The 13,237-nt window shown below is 45.2% G+C and overlaps 1 protein-coding gene across 1 annotated transcript in view; it reads right to left on the reverse strand.

Annotated features, from left to right (window-relative positions):
• Positions 1-371: 371 nt before the first annotated feature.
• The window catches only part of TGFBI (transforming growth factor beta induced), a 19,171-nt gene continuing 6,305 nt past the window's right edge, over positions 372-13,237 (reverse strand). Inside the window, exons 2-16 of the mRNA XM_009286069.2 lie at positions 12,252-12,316; positions 11,203-11,360; positions 9,888-10,052; positions 9,245-9,391; positions 8,410-8,551; positions 7,601-7,813; positions 7,314-7,451; positions 6,929-7,074; positions 6,625-6,761; positions 5,965-6,095; positions 3,868-3,992; positions 2,272-2,374; positions 1,988-2,067; positions 1,587-1,611; positions 372-1,423 (exon numbers count right to left, since the gene is read on the reverse strand). Coding sequence (XP_009284344.1) covers positions 1,368-1,423; positions 1,587-1,611; positions 1,988-2,067; positions 2,272-2,374; positions 3,868-3,992; positions 5,965-6,095; positions 6,625-6,761; positions 6,929-7,074; positions 7,314-7,451; positions 7,601-7,813; positions 8,410-8,551; positions 9,245-9,391; positions 9,888-10,052; positions 11,203-11,360; positions 12,252-12,316 — 1,831 coding nt within the window. The 3' untranslated portion in view covers positions 372-1,367. The remainder of the gene's footprint in view (positions 1,424-1,586; positions 1,612-1,987; positions 2,068-2,271; positions 2,375-3,867; positions 3,993-5,964; positions 6,096-6,624; positions 6,762-6,928; positions 7,075-7,313; positions 7,452-7,600; positions 7,814-8,409; positions 8,552-9,244; positions 9,392-9,887; positions 10,053-11,202; positions 11,361-12,251; positions 12,317-13,237) is intronic.

Raw genomic sequence — 13,237 nt, forward strand, 5'->3', positions numbered from 1 at the left:
TAAAGCCCTGATGGGGTGAATCAGTGCTGTTGGCATCATGGCATGCAGTGCTGAGCCCCAGCTGCCGGCGAAGGTGGCTGAGCATCCAGGGGGAGGGATGCGCGCGGCTGCCCTGTGCTCCTTGAAGTGCGTGACAGCGACTGCTTGTGAAAGTACCACCGAAAAATGATAACAGGCCAGGATCAGAGAGGAGAAATGCTTTGCCATTCCACTCTAGTAACTATTAGATTTGTAAATACTGATCCGACCAAATCTGACCCCACTCCTTCCCCGTGCTCAGGTGGTCAAACTGTGCCATCAGGCAATTCAAAACAAACAAAAAACCAAACAAGCATTATCATCGCTTGTCATATTTATATTTTTGATTTTATTTTTAATTTTTATTAAAAAACCCAACCATTATTAAAAACGAAGCATTTACTGGAAGGCTTCTGCCAGGGAGAACTCTCATTTCAATCTCGTGAACAAAACGCAGCACAGTTAAAACCCATAGGCATAAACAAAACCCAATAAAAAAAAAAAAAAAGAGAACAGTTCAAACCATAGCTTATAATTATGCAGTTTCCTCAATGTCAATAGAGAGGCTTTTGTTAAAAGCCTTCAATTCAGAATTTCACGGAAGACTTTTAAAACACAGGGGATGAAGGAAACACATGCTTGATTAAAAAAAAATAACAAAACAAAACAGGAAAAACAATTGCTTGGGTAAGGGTTAATGAATTCAACAAATTTACTTCCTCCGGAGCAATCGCTGTTCGCCCAGCCATACAGTGGCCCTGGGTGATGTATTTGCTCAGGAAGCCGAACATACACAATTCCTGCCACGTCATTCTGGCCAAAATTTCCCAATTCTGGCACCGGTTTGGAGGGGGTTTTCAGTGAGATCATAACTGGCTTCCCGCTTTGGTAGCCTGGCATTTGCAGTGCCAGTAGGTACCACTGGGAGCTTGGAGAAGAGGCTTTCATTCAGCCCCTTTCGCTCTTCCCCCAGAGAGACAGCACCAAGGTGAGCTCTAAGCATCTCTGAGCTCCTGAACCAGGGCGGAATTAAGCACCTGCCCTTGGACGTAGGTATCAAGCCCAAAAGTTGCAAATTAGTGACTACTTCGTAAAAAAACAAACAAGCCCCACCCAAAAAACCCCACCCTATTCTCAGTGTGGGAACTTTAAGGTCAAAACCGAATAAAAATGGTCTTAAAATATATACATATATATATGGCTTTTCATTTTTCCTATCCATTTCATTGGAAACAAAAATAAATTTAAGGGTGATATTTGGTTTTTAAAAAACAATTCTGTCCTTCTCTTTAGCTGTCAGCCAGAGCGGATGGGATGGAAGCGCTGACTGCGGTTGCTCACGACGTGGCTCAGAATCCACCCGAGTTCTCCTTCATCCTCGCTAGTAACCGGGAGTAGACGGGTGCTGCAAGGAGAAGACTGAGTTGGGTGGGACACACAGCATCTCCCTGCCCCCTCTCCTCCGGTTATGCTACACCTTGCTTGGAGCAAGGCAACAGAATAAACCTCTCTTTAAGGGACAGGGACGTGCGATGGAAATTAGCAACAAGCTAGAGAAGTTCTTTTACCTAGTCGAGGATTCCTCTGAGAAACCTGCATGGAAAGAAAATACAAGGTTTGCATAAATACAACAAGTCTCCGACAGCTATAAGAACAGTTTGCATGTCAATATATTTATCCCTACTCTCCAAAAATGATGGATGAATGACTCTTCATTATTGGAAGCTGACATATATAGTACCATGCCAAGGTTACATTCACAGTGTGCTGCAAACTGTAGGCTTCACGTTGCAAAATGTATTATTTCTTATATAATTAAATCATGCAAGAAGAGAGGATTGGTCATTCCATGAAACACATACGCTCACTCTCTTTGAAAGTCAAAGCCTGAATGTGACATTATCTTCTAATAATTATTACCAAAATGTAATTTCAGTAGTTCTACAGTGAGAGATTTTTTGTCTTTTACCTTGGATAACGCCGATGCCTGTTTGAAGATTTCTAATGCGGGATCTGCAGGCTCGTCACCTCTTTCTTGCGGCCTTGAAGCTAAGGGTGGGACATAGATAGCATTGAAATACTCTTCAAAGCACACAGGCTGCTTCCTTCCAGTGCTTTGGAGGATGTGTTGAAAATCCCGTAACAGACCAATCCTCCACAGTAAACTGAAGCAATTGCCATGTGTCACCTCTCCCTCCCAAAGCAGCTCTGCTGTAATGGTGTGGCTCTAGATATTTCTAACCATGGACCTACCCTGAGGCTGTAAGACAGAGTTCACGGCATAAACCACACCATTCGTGGCCATGATATCACTTTCAGCAACAGGTTCCTTGTTGATATGTATTACGTTGTTTTTCTGTTCAGGAAAAGAAAAAAAATTTAAAAAGTAGAAAATGAGAAACTTTTGTCATCAGTGGTTTCCAATTTTATTAAAAAAGCCCTCACTTTGCATTCGTTCATTTACTGGATGGCTGCAGGCGTTTTCATTCCTCTTGCCAATTAAGGAGAATATAAAAACAAATTATCGCCTGAGCAGTTTGTCCTGGAGTGGCTGGCAGGCTTTGGAGCACGGACTTTCTCGGTGCGCTGGCTGGGAATGCTGTCTCGCGGCAGCAGAACACATCCACCGGCTCCCTGGTGGCAGCGGGCACTGCTGCTCGCGCCAAGAGGGATGGCTGCGGAGGTGGCATCGGGAGAGGGCAGATCAGGACTGGACGTGAGAATAGTCTAGCATGCAAGTTGGCCAACTCAATGCACTTGGAAACACTGGCCTTTCCATTTTTGTCCTGCATTTTCTTCCTTATGCACAGAGTGGGTCGTGGTTATTTATTTTCTGAAATATATTTTTTTCCTCAATAGAGGATCCTACATTCTCCTAATGTAGTGCAGAATTGGTGACATTAAATTATACATCTAAATTATACATCTACTGCGTTCAGCTCCGGGGTCCCCAAACTAAGAAGAACATGGACCTGTTGGAGCGGGTCCAGAGGAAGGCCACGAAGATGACCAGAGGGCTGGGGCCACTCTCCTAGGAAGACAGGTTGAGAGAGCGGTGGTTGTTCAGCCAGGAGAAGAGAAGGCTCCAGGGAGACCTTATAGCAGCCTTCCAGTACCTGAAGGGGCCTACAAGAAAGCTGGAGAGGGACTTTTTACAAGGGCCTGTAGTGATAGGACAAGGGGTAATGGCTTTAAACTGAAAGAGGGGAGATTTAGGTTAGATACAAGGAAGAAATTCTTCACTCTGAGGGTGGTGAGGCACTGGAACAGGTTGCCCAGAGAAGTTGTGGATGCCCCATCCCTGGAAGCGTTCAAGGCCAGGTTGGACAGGGCTTTGAGCAACCTGGTCTAGTGGAAGGTGTCCCTGCCCGTGGCAGGGGGGGGGGGGACAAGAAGACATTTTAAGGTCTCTTCCACCCAAACCATTCTGTGATTCTATGATTCTAAATAAATCTTGCTGCGTTAAGGGAGCCCATGCAGAGATCATTTTCGTTACACTAAAAATGTATTAGCTGAACAAGCTATTAATTTAATTTATTTATGCTTTTTCCCCCATGACTCAGGGTTAAATTTATAACAGCTCCTGGAAATCATTTACAATTGGTCTTCTGGGGAGAAAGCTGAAGAAAACCACATTTCAAGACTGCCAGCTTGTTGAATTGAACACGTGGCAACAGTCCCTCCGCTACAGCCCAGAAAACACTGTTTGGTGGGACTGTGCACACATTTAGAAGAGGTTCCCACACCATCCAAATGCACACAGACATACTTTGGTCCTCAACATAGACGGCTAAACACAGGCCACAGCCCTGCTGAAACCCCCGCAAAACCCCATCCAAGGTGACTCACCATGCTGACTTCCAGTTTATCTCCCTGCATGGACTTCAGCCTCACGAGGGCACCGACTGCGCCACTCACCAGGATCTCATCAGCCACGTGGAACTTGAGGATGTTGGCAAGCTCCTTGGCGTTACCTGGGGGAAGAAAACATCTACATTTGCAAAACAGCATCAGCACTTGCTTCCTGTACTTCATGTGGTGGAATGACATTACATGGAAAATACCATAATTTCCTGAAAGCGCAAGGAAAAAATGTAAAATTGAAAAGACTGGGCAGAAGGACCTTGGATGGAGCTGGTTAGGACATTGAGGCCATTCCTGCCTGGACAGGTCAGGATCCCAGCGAGTCCAGAAGGACACTCTCCCAATGTCCCACCTTGCTACGTACCAATCCTGCCCTATACATGAAACCCCTATCTCTTGTTTTTTCAGTCCCTCATTCTCTCACTGTGCACAGCATGAACCTGCTTCTGTTGCTGCTTTCACTTCCCAAGGAAGTCTAGGGGAAAAAAAAAAAAAAAAAAAAAAAAAAAAAAAAAAAAAAGAGACCTCTGTGAAATAAGGAAAATAAGGAAGCAGATAGAGCACTCGGGTATTTGCAAATGTCAATACTTTCGCCAACGCCAGTGTCACTTGGCAATAACCTTCATGGCTGAAACTGCAGGATTCCTGGGTAGCAAGGGGAAAAGTGCAGGAGAAAGGTCACTAATGGCTCGCAGATTGCTGGCCTGATGCCCAACCCACTGAGTCTCTACTCATCTACCCGTGCTTTGAAACGGACCTTAGGAAGATAAGATGCTTCCCCCTCACCATCTATTTTCCAGAAGAGGCAGTGATGTGCACAGCATGGGCCAGCAGCCCTCCTCCATCTTCTCCTTTAGGGGATGCAGTGGCACTGATAAAACTCACAGACAGGCAATGGGGAACAGCTAGTGCAAAAGATGGCCTCCATTTACAAAACCAGAGCAGCTCCTTCAGCAAGGGGGAATTTTCTTTTAATACTCGTATCTGAATACACTGTGAGCTTTTTTCCCGTTACAGTTTTTCTAGGGTGGCCACAGTTCACACTGCACGTCCTCTCCAGCATGATTCACTTCTTCATCAGGAGTGTAAGCTAAATATTTGCGTGAAGAAAGAAGAACATCTGAAGTGTCCGCATCTGGGACACTTCATTCCTGCAGCCGTTTACAATAGCTGCAAAACAGTTCTGAAGTATTTATATACTAAGTAAGCATTAGACTGGATGTGCAGTCTGAGATTACCAGTTCCTCATCCCTGCACTTAAAAGGATAACCAGCTACCATGGGCAGATGCTTCCCAAATGATGATGTCAATGTTTGGTTGGGCTTTAATGACGAGAAGACATTACACTCAAATACCTGACGTTGTTTCCAACCACAGCCGGTTTTCAACATGAACAAAATAAAAGATCGTGCTGCTTATCCAGAAAAGCGTTATTAAACATTCCCATGCTTTTTTCCACACCCAGCCTGCACGCCTGTGCTTTTCAGGATATTGGTCTTCGTCTGTGCTAGACTGGAATATTTGTTGTCTTCTCAGGATCAGACTGGACTTCATGCTTTGTCCATGTACACATAGATGGAGCAACAGCTCCATCCTTTTACTACTTAAATTTCATACAGTGTAACTTGAGGCTGAATGTGGACCATGTTTTCTATTTGCAAAACTTACCTTAGACACCCTGATCCTTTGTGGTTGACAGCCACATTCTCACTTCTTTCATCCTTAAGACAGGCAGAGACCTCATCAGTTCCTCTAGAAACACCTCAGAGTTACCTTGCTTACACCAGCCAGCACAGCCAAATTATAGTCATAGTAAGTTTGTAGCACACACTACAAACATGTCTTCCAAGCACCAGGAAAGTATAAACCCATGCCCATGCTTTGTGTGAGAGTTCAGTGCCACTCCGTGCATCCTCAGCTTTCTGCTGGATAGGGCTTATCCAAATCAGTTGTGTAGGAAGCCCATGCTTCCAACAGACAGGGTCAAAGAATGAGATACGGCAGAGAAACTTAGCCATTCCTCCCTGTATCATGCCAATAACACACAGCAGCTGTTCATCTAAATGCTCTAAAAATGCTCACCCATTAGTTTGTTCAGTTCCCCTTGGGGCATGGCTCGGAAAGCTTCATTTGTTGGGGCAAACACTGTGAAGGTACCTGGCCTGTTCAAGTTTTCCGTTAGACCTGCAGACTGGATTGCAGCCACCAATGTACTGCAAGACAAACATACATAAAATGCTTCACTATAAGCTACTTTTGTTCGTCTTTGAGCAATTGCATGTTGTGTTCAAAAAAAGAGCTGTGAAGTTACAATTGCAAAATCCTGCTGGGGTCCAGCAAATCGATTAACCAAAAAGTTGATGAGGTAGGAAGTGAGCCTGTGAGGTCCAACCAGAACATCTGAGAAATGGCAAAGCAACCTGGGAATGCTGACTCCTGGGGGACCAAATGGTAGTGAGGAGACCGAGAGGCCTGTCCACAGTGGCTCTGATGGGCAGAGATGGCTTCGGAGCCAGCTTCTTACTGTACTAAGGGGGACCACACCCTCTTGGCTCACAATTCATTGAAGGGTTATTTGAAGTCTCACTCCCTATAATTTAGGGATGAGACCATGGTTTTGGATGCTCTTTCTATGTTAAAAAAAACAATATATATCGTCATGACTACGGCCCATAATAAATAGAAGCTGCTTTGGCAGCTCTTCTGCTCCTAACTAGCACTTAGGAAGAGCAGAAAGGTCACCTGAAGCGATGGTCTGCCTTGAGAACATCCATCACTGAGCCAGATGGTGGAGTCAACATTTTGTCCACACTGAACAGGGTCCCAAACCTTCCTCTCTTGTCATGGGCAGCAATGCAGGCATTTTCAATGCAAAGGTTCTGCAAACAAAATTGCAGAAAAAAAAAAGACATTATTAACATACGCTTCGAAAGAGATTTTTATACTTTCCACAATGCTCAGTTACACTTTTTACATGATAGCCATAACATTACAGACATCAAGCGTCATTCGACCATATACAGCACTGCGCACTGCAGGAACTTACATTGCGGTACACAAAAACTCTCAGTTCCTTGTCACCCAGAGTCTGTAGTTTCTGTCCATGGTAAAGATATTTAGAGGAGAGCTGGTCTCTAACAATGTGGTTCAGAAGCAAGTTCTTCATGTTGCTGTCAACAATGGGGAGTCCATCTGCAGCAAAAAGTATGGAAAGAATGAGTGATGCACTTAAAATGACCACTGAGACACTAAAAAAGGGCAAATACGGAGCATTATCTGCACCAGGTCTTAATTTTAAAGCTAGATGCCACTGCCTATAGCTGAGGCATTTGAGAGAGGGTTTGCATGCTTTTGCACTGCAACGTGGCTGAAGACTGAAGCAGATCTGTGGCCCAAACTAATGGAAGAAAGGGATTTACTCCCCAGTTTACCTTTGAACACATCATTCACTGGGGCAAGGAGGGTCACTCGCTCACTGCCAGTTAGATGAGAACTGAGACCAGCTTGTCTGAAAACGTCCATAGACTTGGAAACTTCAGATTCTTGTGCCAACTCAAACAGGGTCTTAGCTGAAAACAAAAGCAACGCATAGTAACCTTGCGTTAAAGGCAATCCACCCATCACTACAAAATATCTACACCCTCTAAATCCAGTATGTCCTTGGCAAAATAGACAAAAGAAAGGCAACAGAAAGAAAGACTCAGAGAGGCACCAGTACCTGAGTCTGGGATCAGCAGCTCATTAACAAAATGTACGACGCCGTTGGTTGCCAGGACATCCTTGTTGGCAATGATGGGCTTCCCATTGAGGGTCAGCTCTTCCCCACTGCAGCCCACGTCCAAGGTGGTTCCTTCCAGAGTCTCCATCGTCAGGCCAGCGATGATGGCCTCAGCACACATGGCTGACTTCAGGATGTGATGGTTCAGCAGGTCTGTAAGAGAAGCAAGTGTCTTAGTGAGCTGCAGAAATCGACTATGAAATTATTGCAGCTTTGAGGGATCCTGTTCAATGGCAAGGGTCTCCTGTACGGTACCGTATGGGGCTCCACTCCAAAAGATGCACAGTCATTTTAAATTGTGCTGATTTTAATTCAGTAGCCTGTGAAATGAAGTGCCTAAAAAGTAATTTTTATACACCTTTGTCAACTTCAGAAGGTTTCGTGTGGTTATTTGACTCATTTGTCAGGGGAAGTTACATTGATTAAATACTAGTCTTCTTGCATCTTGCTGGATTGATAGGAATCACCACCATATGCGGGAGTGCTAAAGGAAAACTGGAAAAGGGACTGCTTCAGCTCCCTCCCCCATATCTGGATACCACTCTTTCTGCCATGTCTAACACGTCTACCATATCTACATCCAAAGAAGTCCAGGCTGCCAGTTTAAAAAGCTGGAGTCTGTCAAATGTGTTTACTGCAGCTGTTGCCAGAGCGTATCAAGGAGCCATTCAGATGTCCTTGAGAAGGAATTCAGAAGAACTGAAAAATATTCTTCAGTCCCTCAATGGGCTCAGTAAACAAGCACTTACCCCTCAGGGCTTCTGGGTCCCCCAGGATCCTGTTCAGTGTTTCTCGTGGGATCTTCTCAAAGGCTTCGTTGGTTGGAGCCAAGAGCGTGTACTGGCCTTCGCTTTCCAGCAAGCTGTTGAGGTCAGAAGCAGCCACAGCAGCCTTCAGAGAAATGAGCGAGAGAGGGTAAAACACATTCAGCCAGAATACAAAGGTCAGCAACTTTGTCCAGGCACACACTAAGGACCAGACTTATTAAGGCTTTTATAATTTCAGAGGACTTCCAAAAAGTCCTGAATAGCTTCTTTCAGCACTTTGGTCCCTTTATAAATTTGACCTGGCCCCATGCGCTCCAGAAATTTGAGTACAAGAGCCCTTTTTTGGCAAGACTGAGAGCTATTTCGAATACCCTGATGTGCCTGGAAAGGGTAACAGCAGTTCCAGTGAATAATTCAGATCAGAACCCAGAGCTGGCTAACTGCAAAACCCCTGTGCTTTTTTAGTTAGTCCTTAACTTGGCAAATACCAAGGCAAATAAATTGGTACTCATCAAATCTGAACAGTTAATATCTCCTAAGGCTAAGACTCCCATAGAAGAGTGAGGAGACAGACTCAGTCTACATCTCCTTACTGACAGCAATAGCAGGGTGACAATTATTCTTATAAAACCCTACTTGCGCTGATATCAAACGCTTCTCTTCCTAAAGCAAAATAAGCTATATTGGTACAAGGATTTTATCAGCAGCTTTAGAGTCACAGCACCTACGCGCTGGCAAGCTCTTCATGACAATTCACTGGGAGTGGGATGACTGACCATCTTTAAGGATCCCTGGAGCACATGTGGGGTGGACTCACCCGAAGAGTTTCCAGGCTTTCCTCGGTCTCAATGATCTGCTGAATACTGTTTGTAGTGGTAGCGATGACTTTGTCGATGACATGAACCACTCCGTTGGTGGCATGGTGGTCAGCTTTCAACAGCCTGGCACAGTTCACAGTCACAATCTGCAGAGGGAAAGAGCCACGAGGCGTTATGTGCACTAAACCAAGAAGGTAAAGCAGCCTCTGCTGTTTTTCTATTTCAAATGCAGCGAGCGCTATAATATTGAATCAGCAGGAGCAGAAATGTGGTTTCCGAAAAAAACACATAAAGAATGAGAATTCTCTATCAAGAATGTTTGAAACATTTCATGTTTAAAGAGCTTTGAAAATAAATCAGTGGTTTTGTCTACCCTGAATCATCAAGACTAAGAAAATATGCAAGAACCATACTTAGGCAAGCATACTGTTATACAGCAATGTGGTCAACTTCCTTGCAATAGCATCGATGAAACTTATCTGCTTATAAATACTCTTTTCAAGCTCCTTCTAAATAGGTATCCTAAATCAACAGTTGTCAACCTAAGCATTACAGAGTCCAGGAGGTCCGAGGACAGTGTTGGAGGTGCAAGGCAGCAGAAAAGCAAGCCCACTGTGGGTAGGTTTAATGCAAATGTCTTACCCCATTGGGATAGTGATGAATCTGGATAGGCAGGTCCTGGTACATTGAGTTAAGTGTGGTCCCGTGTTTCAGATCGTCCGTGAGGACCCGTTTGTTCACCATGTGGTAGCGGAGGGCGTTGAGCAGCTCAATGTTGACGTTACTGACTAAGGAATCCAAAGTTTCCTGAAAATCGGAAAAATTCATTTTTCAGTGCTGAGTGCCATTAAGCCAGTTGTTAGAGAGAGCCAGGAGGTCTGGCTGCATCCAGGGTGCTTCCAAGGGGGGTGTGGGTGCGTGTGTACATTAAGTGATGTATTCAGCCTTAAGCCATCTGTGCCAGTTAAGAGCTCTGACTTTCGTAAATCTTTATCTTTTGCCTTACAACAGCAGCTAGCAGCTCTGGCACCCCCCCGTCCTTGGCAGGTGAAGGGATGATGGCAGCAAGCTCCAGTGTGGGATCACTGCATCGAAATGAGCAGTAAGGCAACAAAAGGCATCGCTCAGGGCCAAGGACAAACACACCAGGAGACTTTCCCCAACAGCATCATCCCTGCAAGGGGCTCTGCTGGTGCACATTTAAGGTAGAGGCTTGGTAGTGGGGATAGCCAAAAAGATGCCCCCTCCCTGCCCCAATAGTTGTTCTTACATATTTATGGACAAGTGATTTAAACGTGGGGTGTAACTGGATAGGGGTCATATAGTCGGGACTCTCCCCTGTTCACAGAGATCCTCCACTAGGATGGGAGCACCAGCAGGACAGCAGTGACGATTTCAGGAGTGGAAATTTCACAAGACACAGAGTGAGAAAATCAAAACCAATGTAAAGGAAATTTATATGTAATTGGGCATAGGAACACACTGATGCAGGAAGGCTGCAGGTTTACGGAGGCTCCGGTTGGGACTGGCTACTTGTACAAATTATTAAGAACAACCAGAGTGGTAAAGTAAGGGTCAAGAAGAAAAACCGAAAGGGGTGGAAAGTCTCTTGCTGCAGGTCTTAATGCAATCTCTAATGGTAAGAGGCAGGGAAAACTGAATGAGGTGATTTCTACATCCACCTGCCGGAGAGCATCCACATCTTTCTAGTGTTGGGTGATTTCTACATCCACCTGCTGGAGAGCATCCACATCTTTCTAGTGTTGGGCTGTTTCAGAAACAAAGCTCTGGAGCTGATGGACCAGTACAGTGATTCCCATCTTGGAAATTCATAGTCCTTCCTATATCAGGACTGTGTCTATTCTGCCAGATGGGGCTGGATCCAGACCCCTGCAGAGCTGGATCTTCACTAGAGAAAGCCAGAGTAAGAGGAGAAAGAAGAGGAATGATATCTTACAGCAGACAAGGACGCCCAGGCCTCATTACTTGGGGCAAAAATTGTAAAACTTCCAGGTCCTTCAATTTCTGGCCTTAGGTTAGACCGGTCGGAGTAGAGCTGCGTGGTGGCAGACCCAACAACTCCCAGGGTTTCATAGATGTTGGAGAGCGGCAGCGCTGAAAGAAGAGAAGGTTATGTTCCCAACACAACATCATTCATCCTTCCCTGCACCGCGCTGAATTAAAGGAGAGCTGCTGGTGAAAACGCTTGGGGAAATGAAGCACATCAAGGAGCTCGTGTCTGTTTATTAATTAGATAATGAATAATCATAGCCTGACAGCTCCAGCCTCAATTACAGCAGTGTAATCCAGGATCTACTGCATCTCTGCACGTTTAAATGGAGTTACTCTGGATTTATATGGATGTGAATTGAGGCAAGCAAAGATATTCATTGCTTTCACCCGATCCTTGTTTGTACTCAGGCTTTCGGTGCTCGGAGCTGGCAGCTCACTGCTGGTCTTGGTCTCCACTGACCCATCCACACCAGCCCACGTGACTAACTGGGCGGCATCAAACTTTTGTGGAAGGAAGCGTTGAGAAAGCAAAAGCAGAACATGTCTTTCTTCAATAAACCCAGTTAATTCCCTGCCAACCCCCACCAGGGGCTGAACTGTATTTTCTCCTAAATGCAGTTTTGCTAAACCCATGCTTGCCAAAATAAAAATGAGCAGAGATTGGCAGAGCTGTCTGCTACTCTATCATTCCTTTGTATTGCATTTCCCATACAGCTATATTACTTGTTGGAATAAGTAGTTCCCTATGGCCCTCCCATGCTTGATTAAGTTTAATTATATCCAAGGTTTTAAGTTGTCTGGAACATTTTGCATGCTTTGGAGCTGATCTGGCACTCAGCTGGTGCTCCGCTGAGTCCATTTTTGACTTGTTCATGGCAATATTGCGCACAAATTGCAAAAACCAAATCCACTTTGAGCAATTTTCTAACATTTCCCTTTACTAGGCAGCTGTATAATTTTAAGAAGTCTAAAAAATGTCAAACGTATTTTTACCAGCTGGGCAGCCTTTTTCTCCAGGAACTTTTTCATATCCAGGACAGCACTCGTAACTGATTACTCTGGAATAAGAGATGGATATGGCAGATTAACTGACAGCATCTCACTGCTTTTTCTCTATTCGCTATAGTTCCGTGTCCATCCATATTTGGTGATGTTTCTAAGCAGACTCTTCATTAGAAATATAGACTTGAACAAAAGACAAACCACAATTTTTATCTCCTTCAGGGCCGCATGTTGCCAATTTCTCCACTGAATAAAAGCAGACACCATTTCTTTTCAAAACCACACTTTCCAGGAGACTTTGCACAAACAGTGGATGGAAACCGATGCCACAGTCCCAACAGATAACCTACGCAAGACACTGCAAGTGCTGGTTCATTTGGGCACATGCCTCATGGGATTTGGGGATCTCCCCGGCTGACTGCTGCTGTCACGTCTGATCACTGTTTGGGCAACACGCTGCAACGCTGGTACGGCTGCTTTACCAAACCAGCCAAGTACTTCCCCTTCATTTCACCCCATTCTTGTCCACCACCAGAAATTATTTGCTTACTTACGGCAGAATCCACAAGACAGACCCGGAGGGGAAGGAGCTTCCCTGGTCTCGGATGCACTGGCAGAAGGGCTTAGGATAAGCCCTGCAAGGACAAACTTCACCGGTGGTGGCATGTGCATCCACGGGCACCCGTAGGCAGTACCTACAGCACACCCATCTTTGCTAACACCGGGTACGTCCATCCGAGCACCCTCAGTGCAGCATTTCCTTGTGGCTGGCAGCAAACTGCTGCTCTGATCAAGCACTATCTGCCAGTAAAACCAAAGGGGCCAGAGCCCCCATCCTGGGGACTCGGGGCCGTCCTGTTTATATACGGTCTGCAAATCTGCAAGAGCTGCCTGAATGCTGCGTCCATCGTCTGCAGCTCAATGGGAAAGAAAAGTCATCTGATTCTCAAAGCTGGCCGTTTAACGGAACATGTTTT

Source organism: Aptenodytes forsteri, unplaced genomic scaffold (genome assembly GCF_000699145.1).
Source record: "Aptenodytes forsteri isolate BGI_AS27 unplaced genomic scaffold, ASM69914v1 Scaffold54, whole genome shotgun sequence".
NCBI classification, from domain to species: Eukaryota; Metazoa; Chordata; class Aves; order Sphenisciformes; family Spheniscidae; genus Aptenodytes; species Aptenodytes forsteri.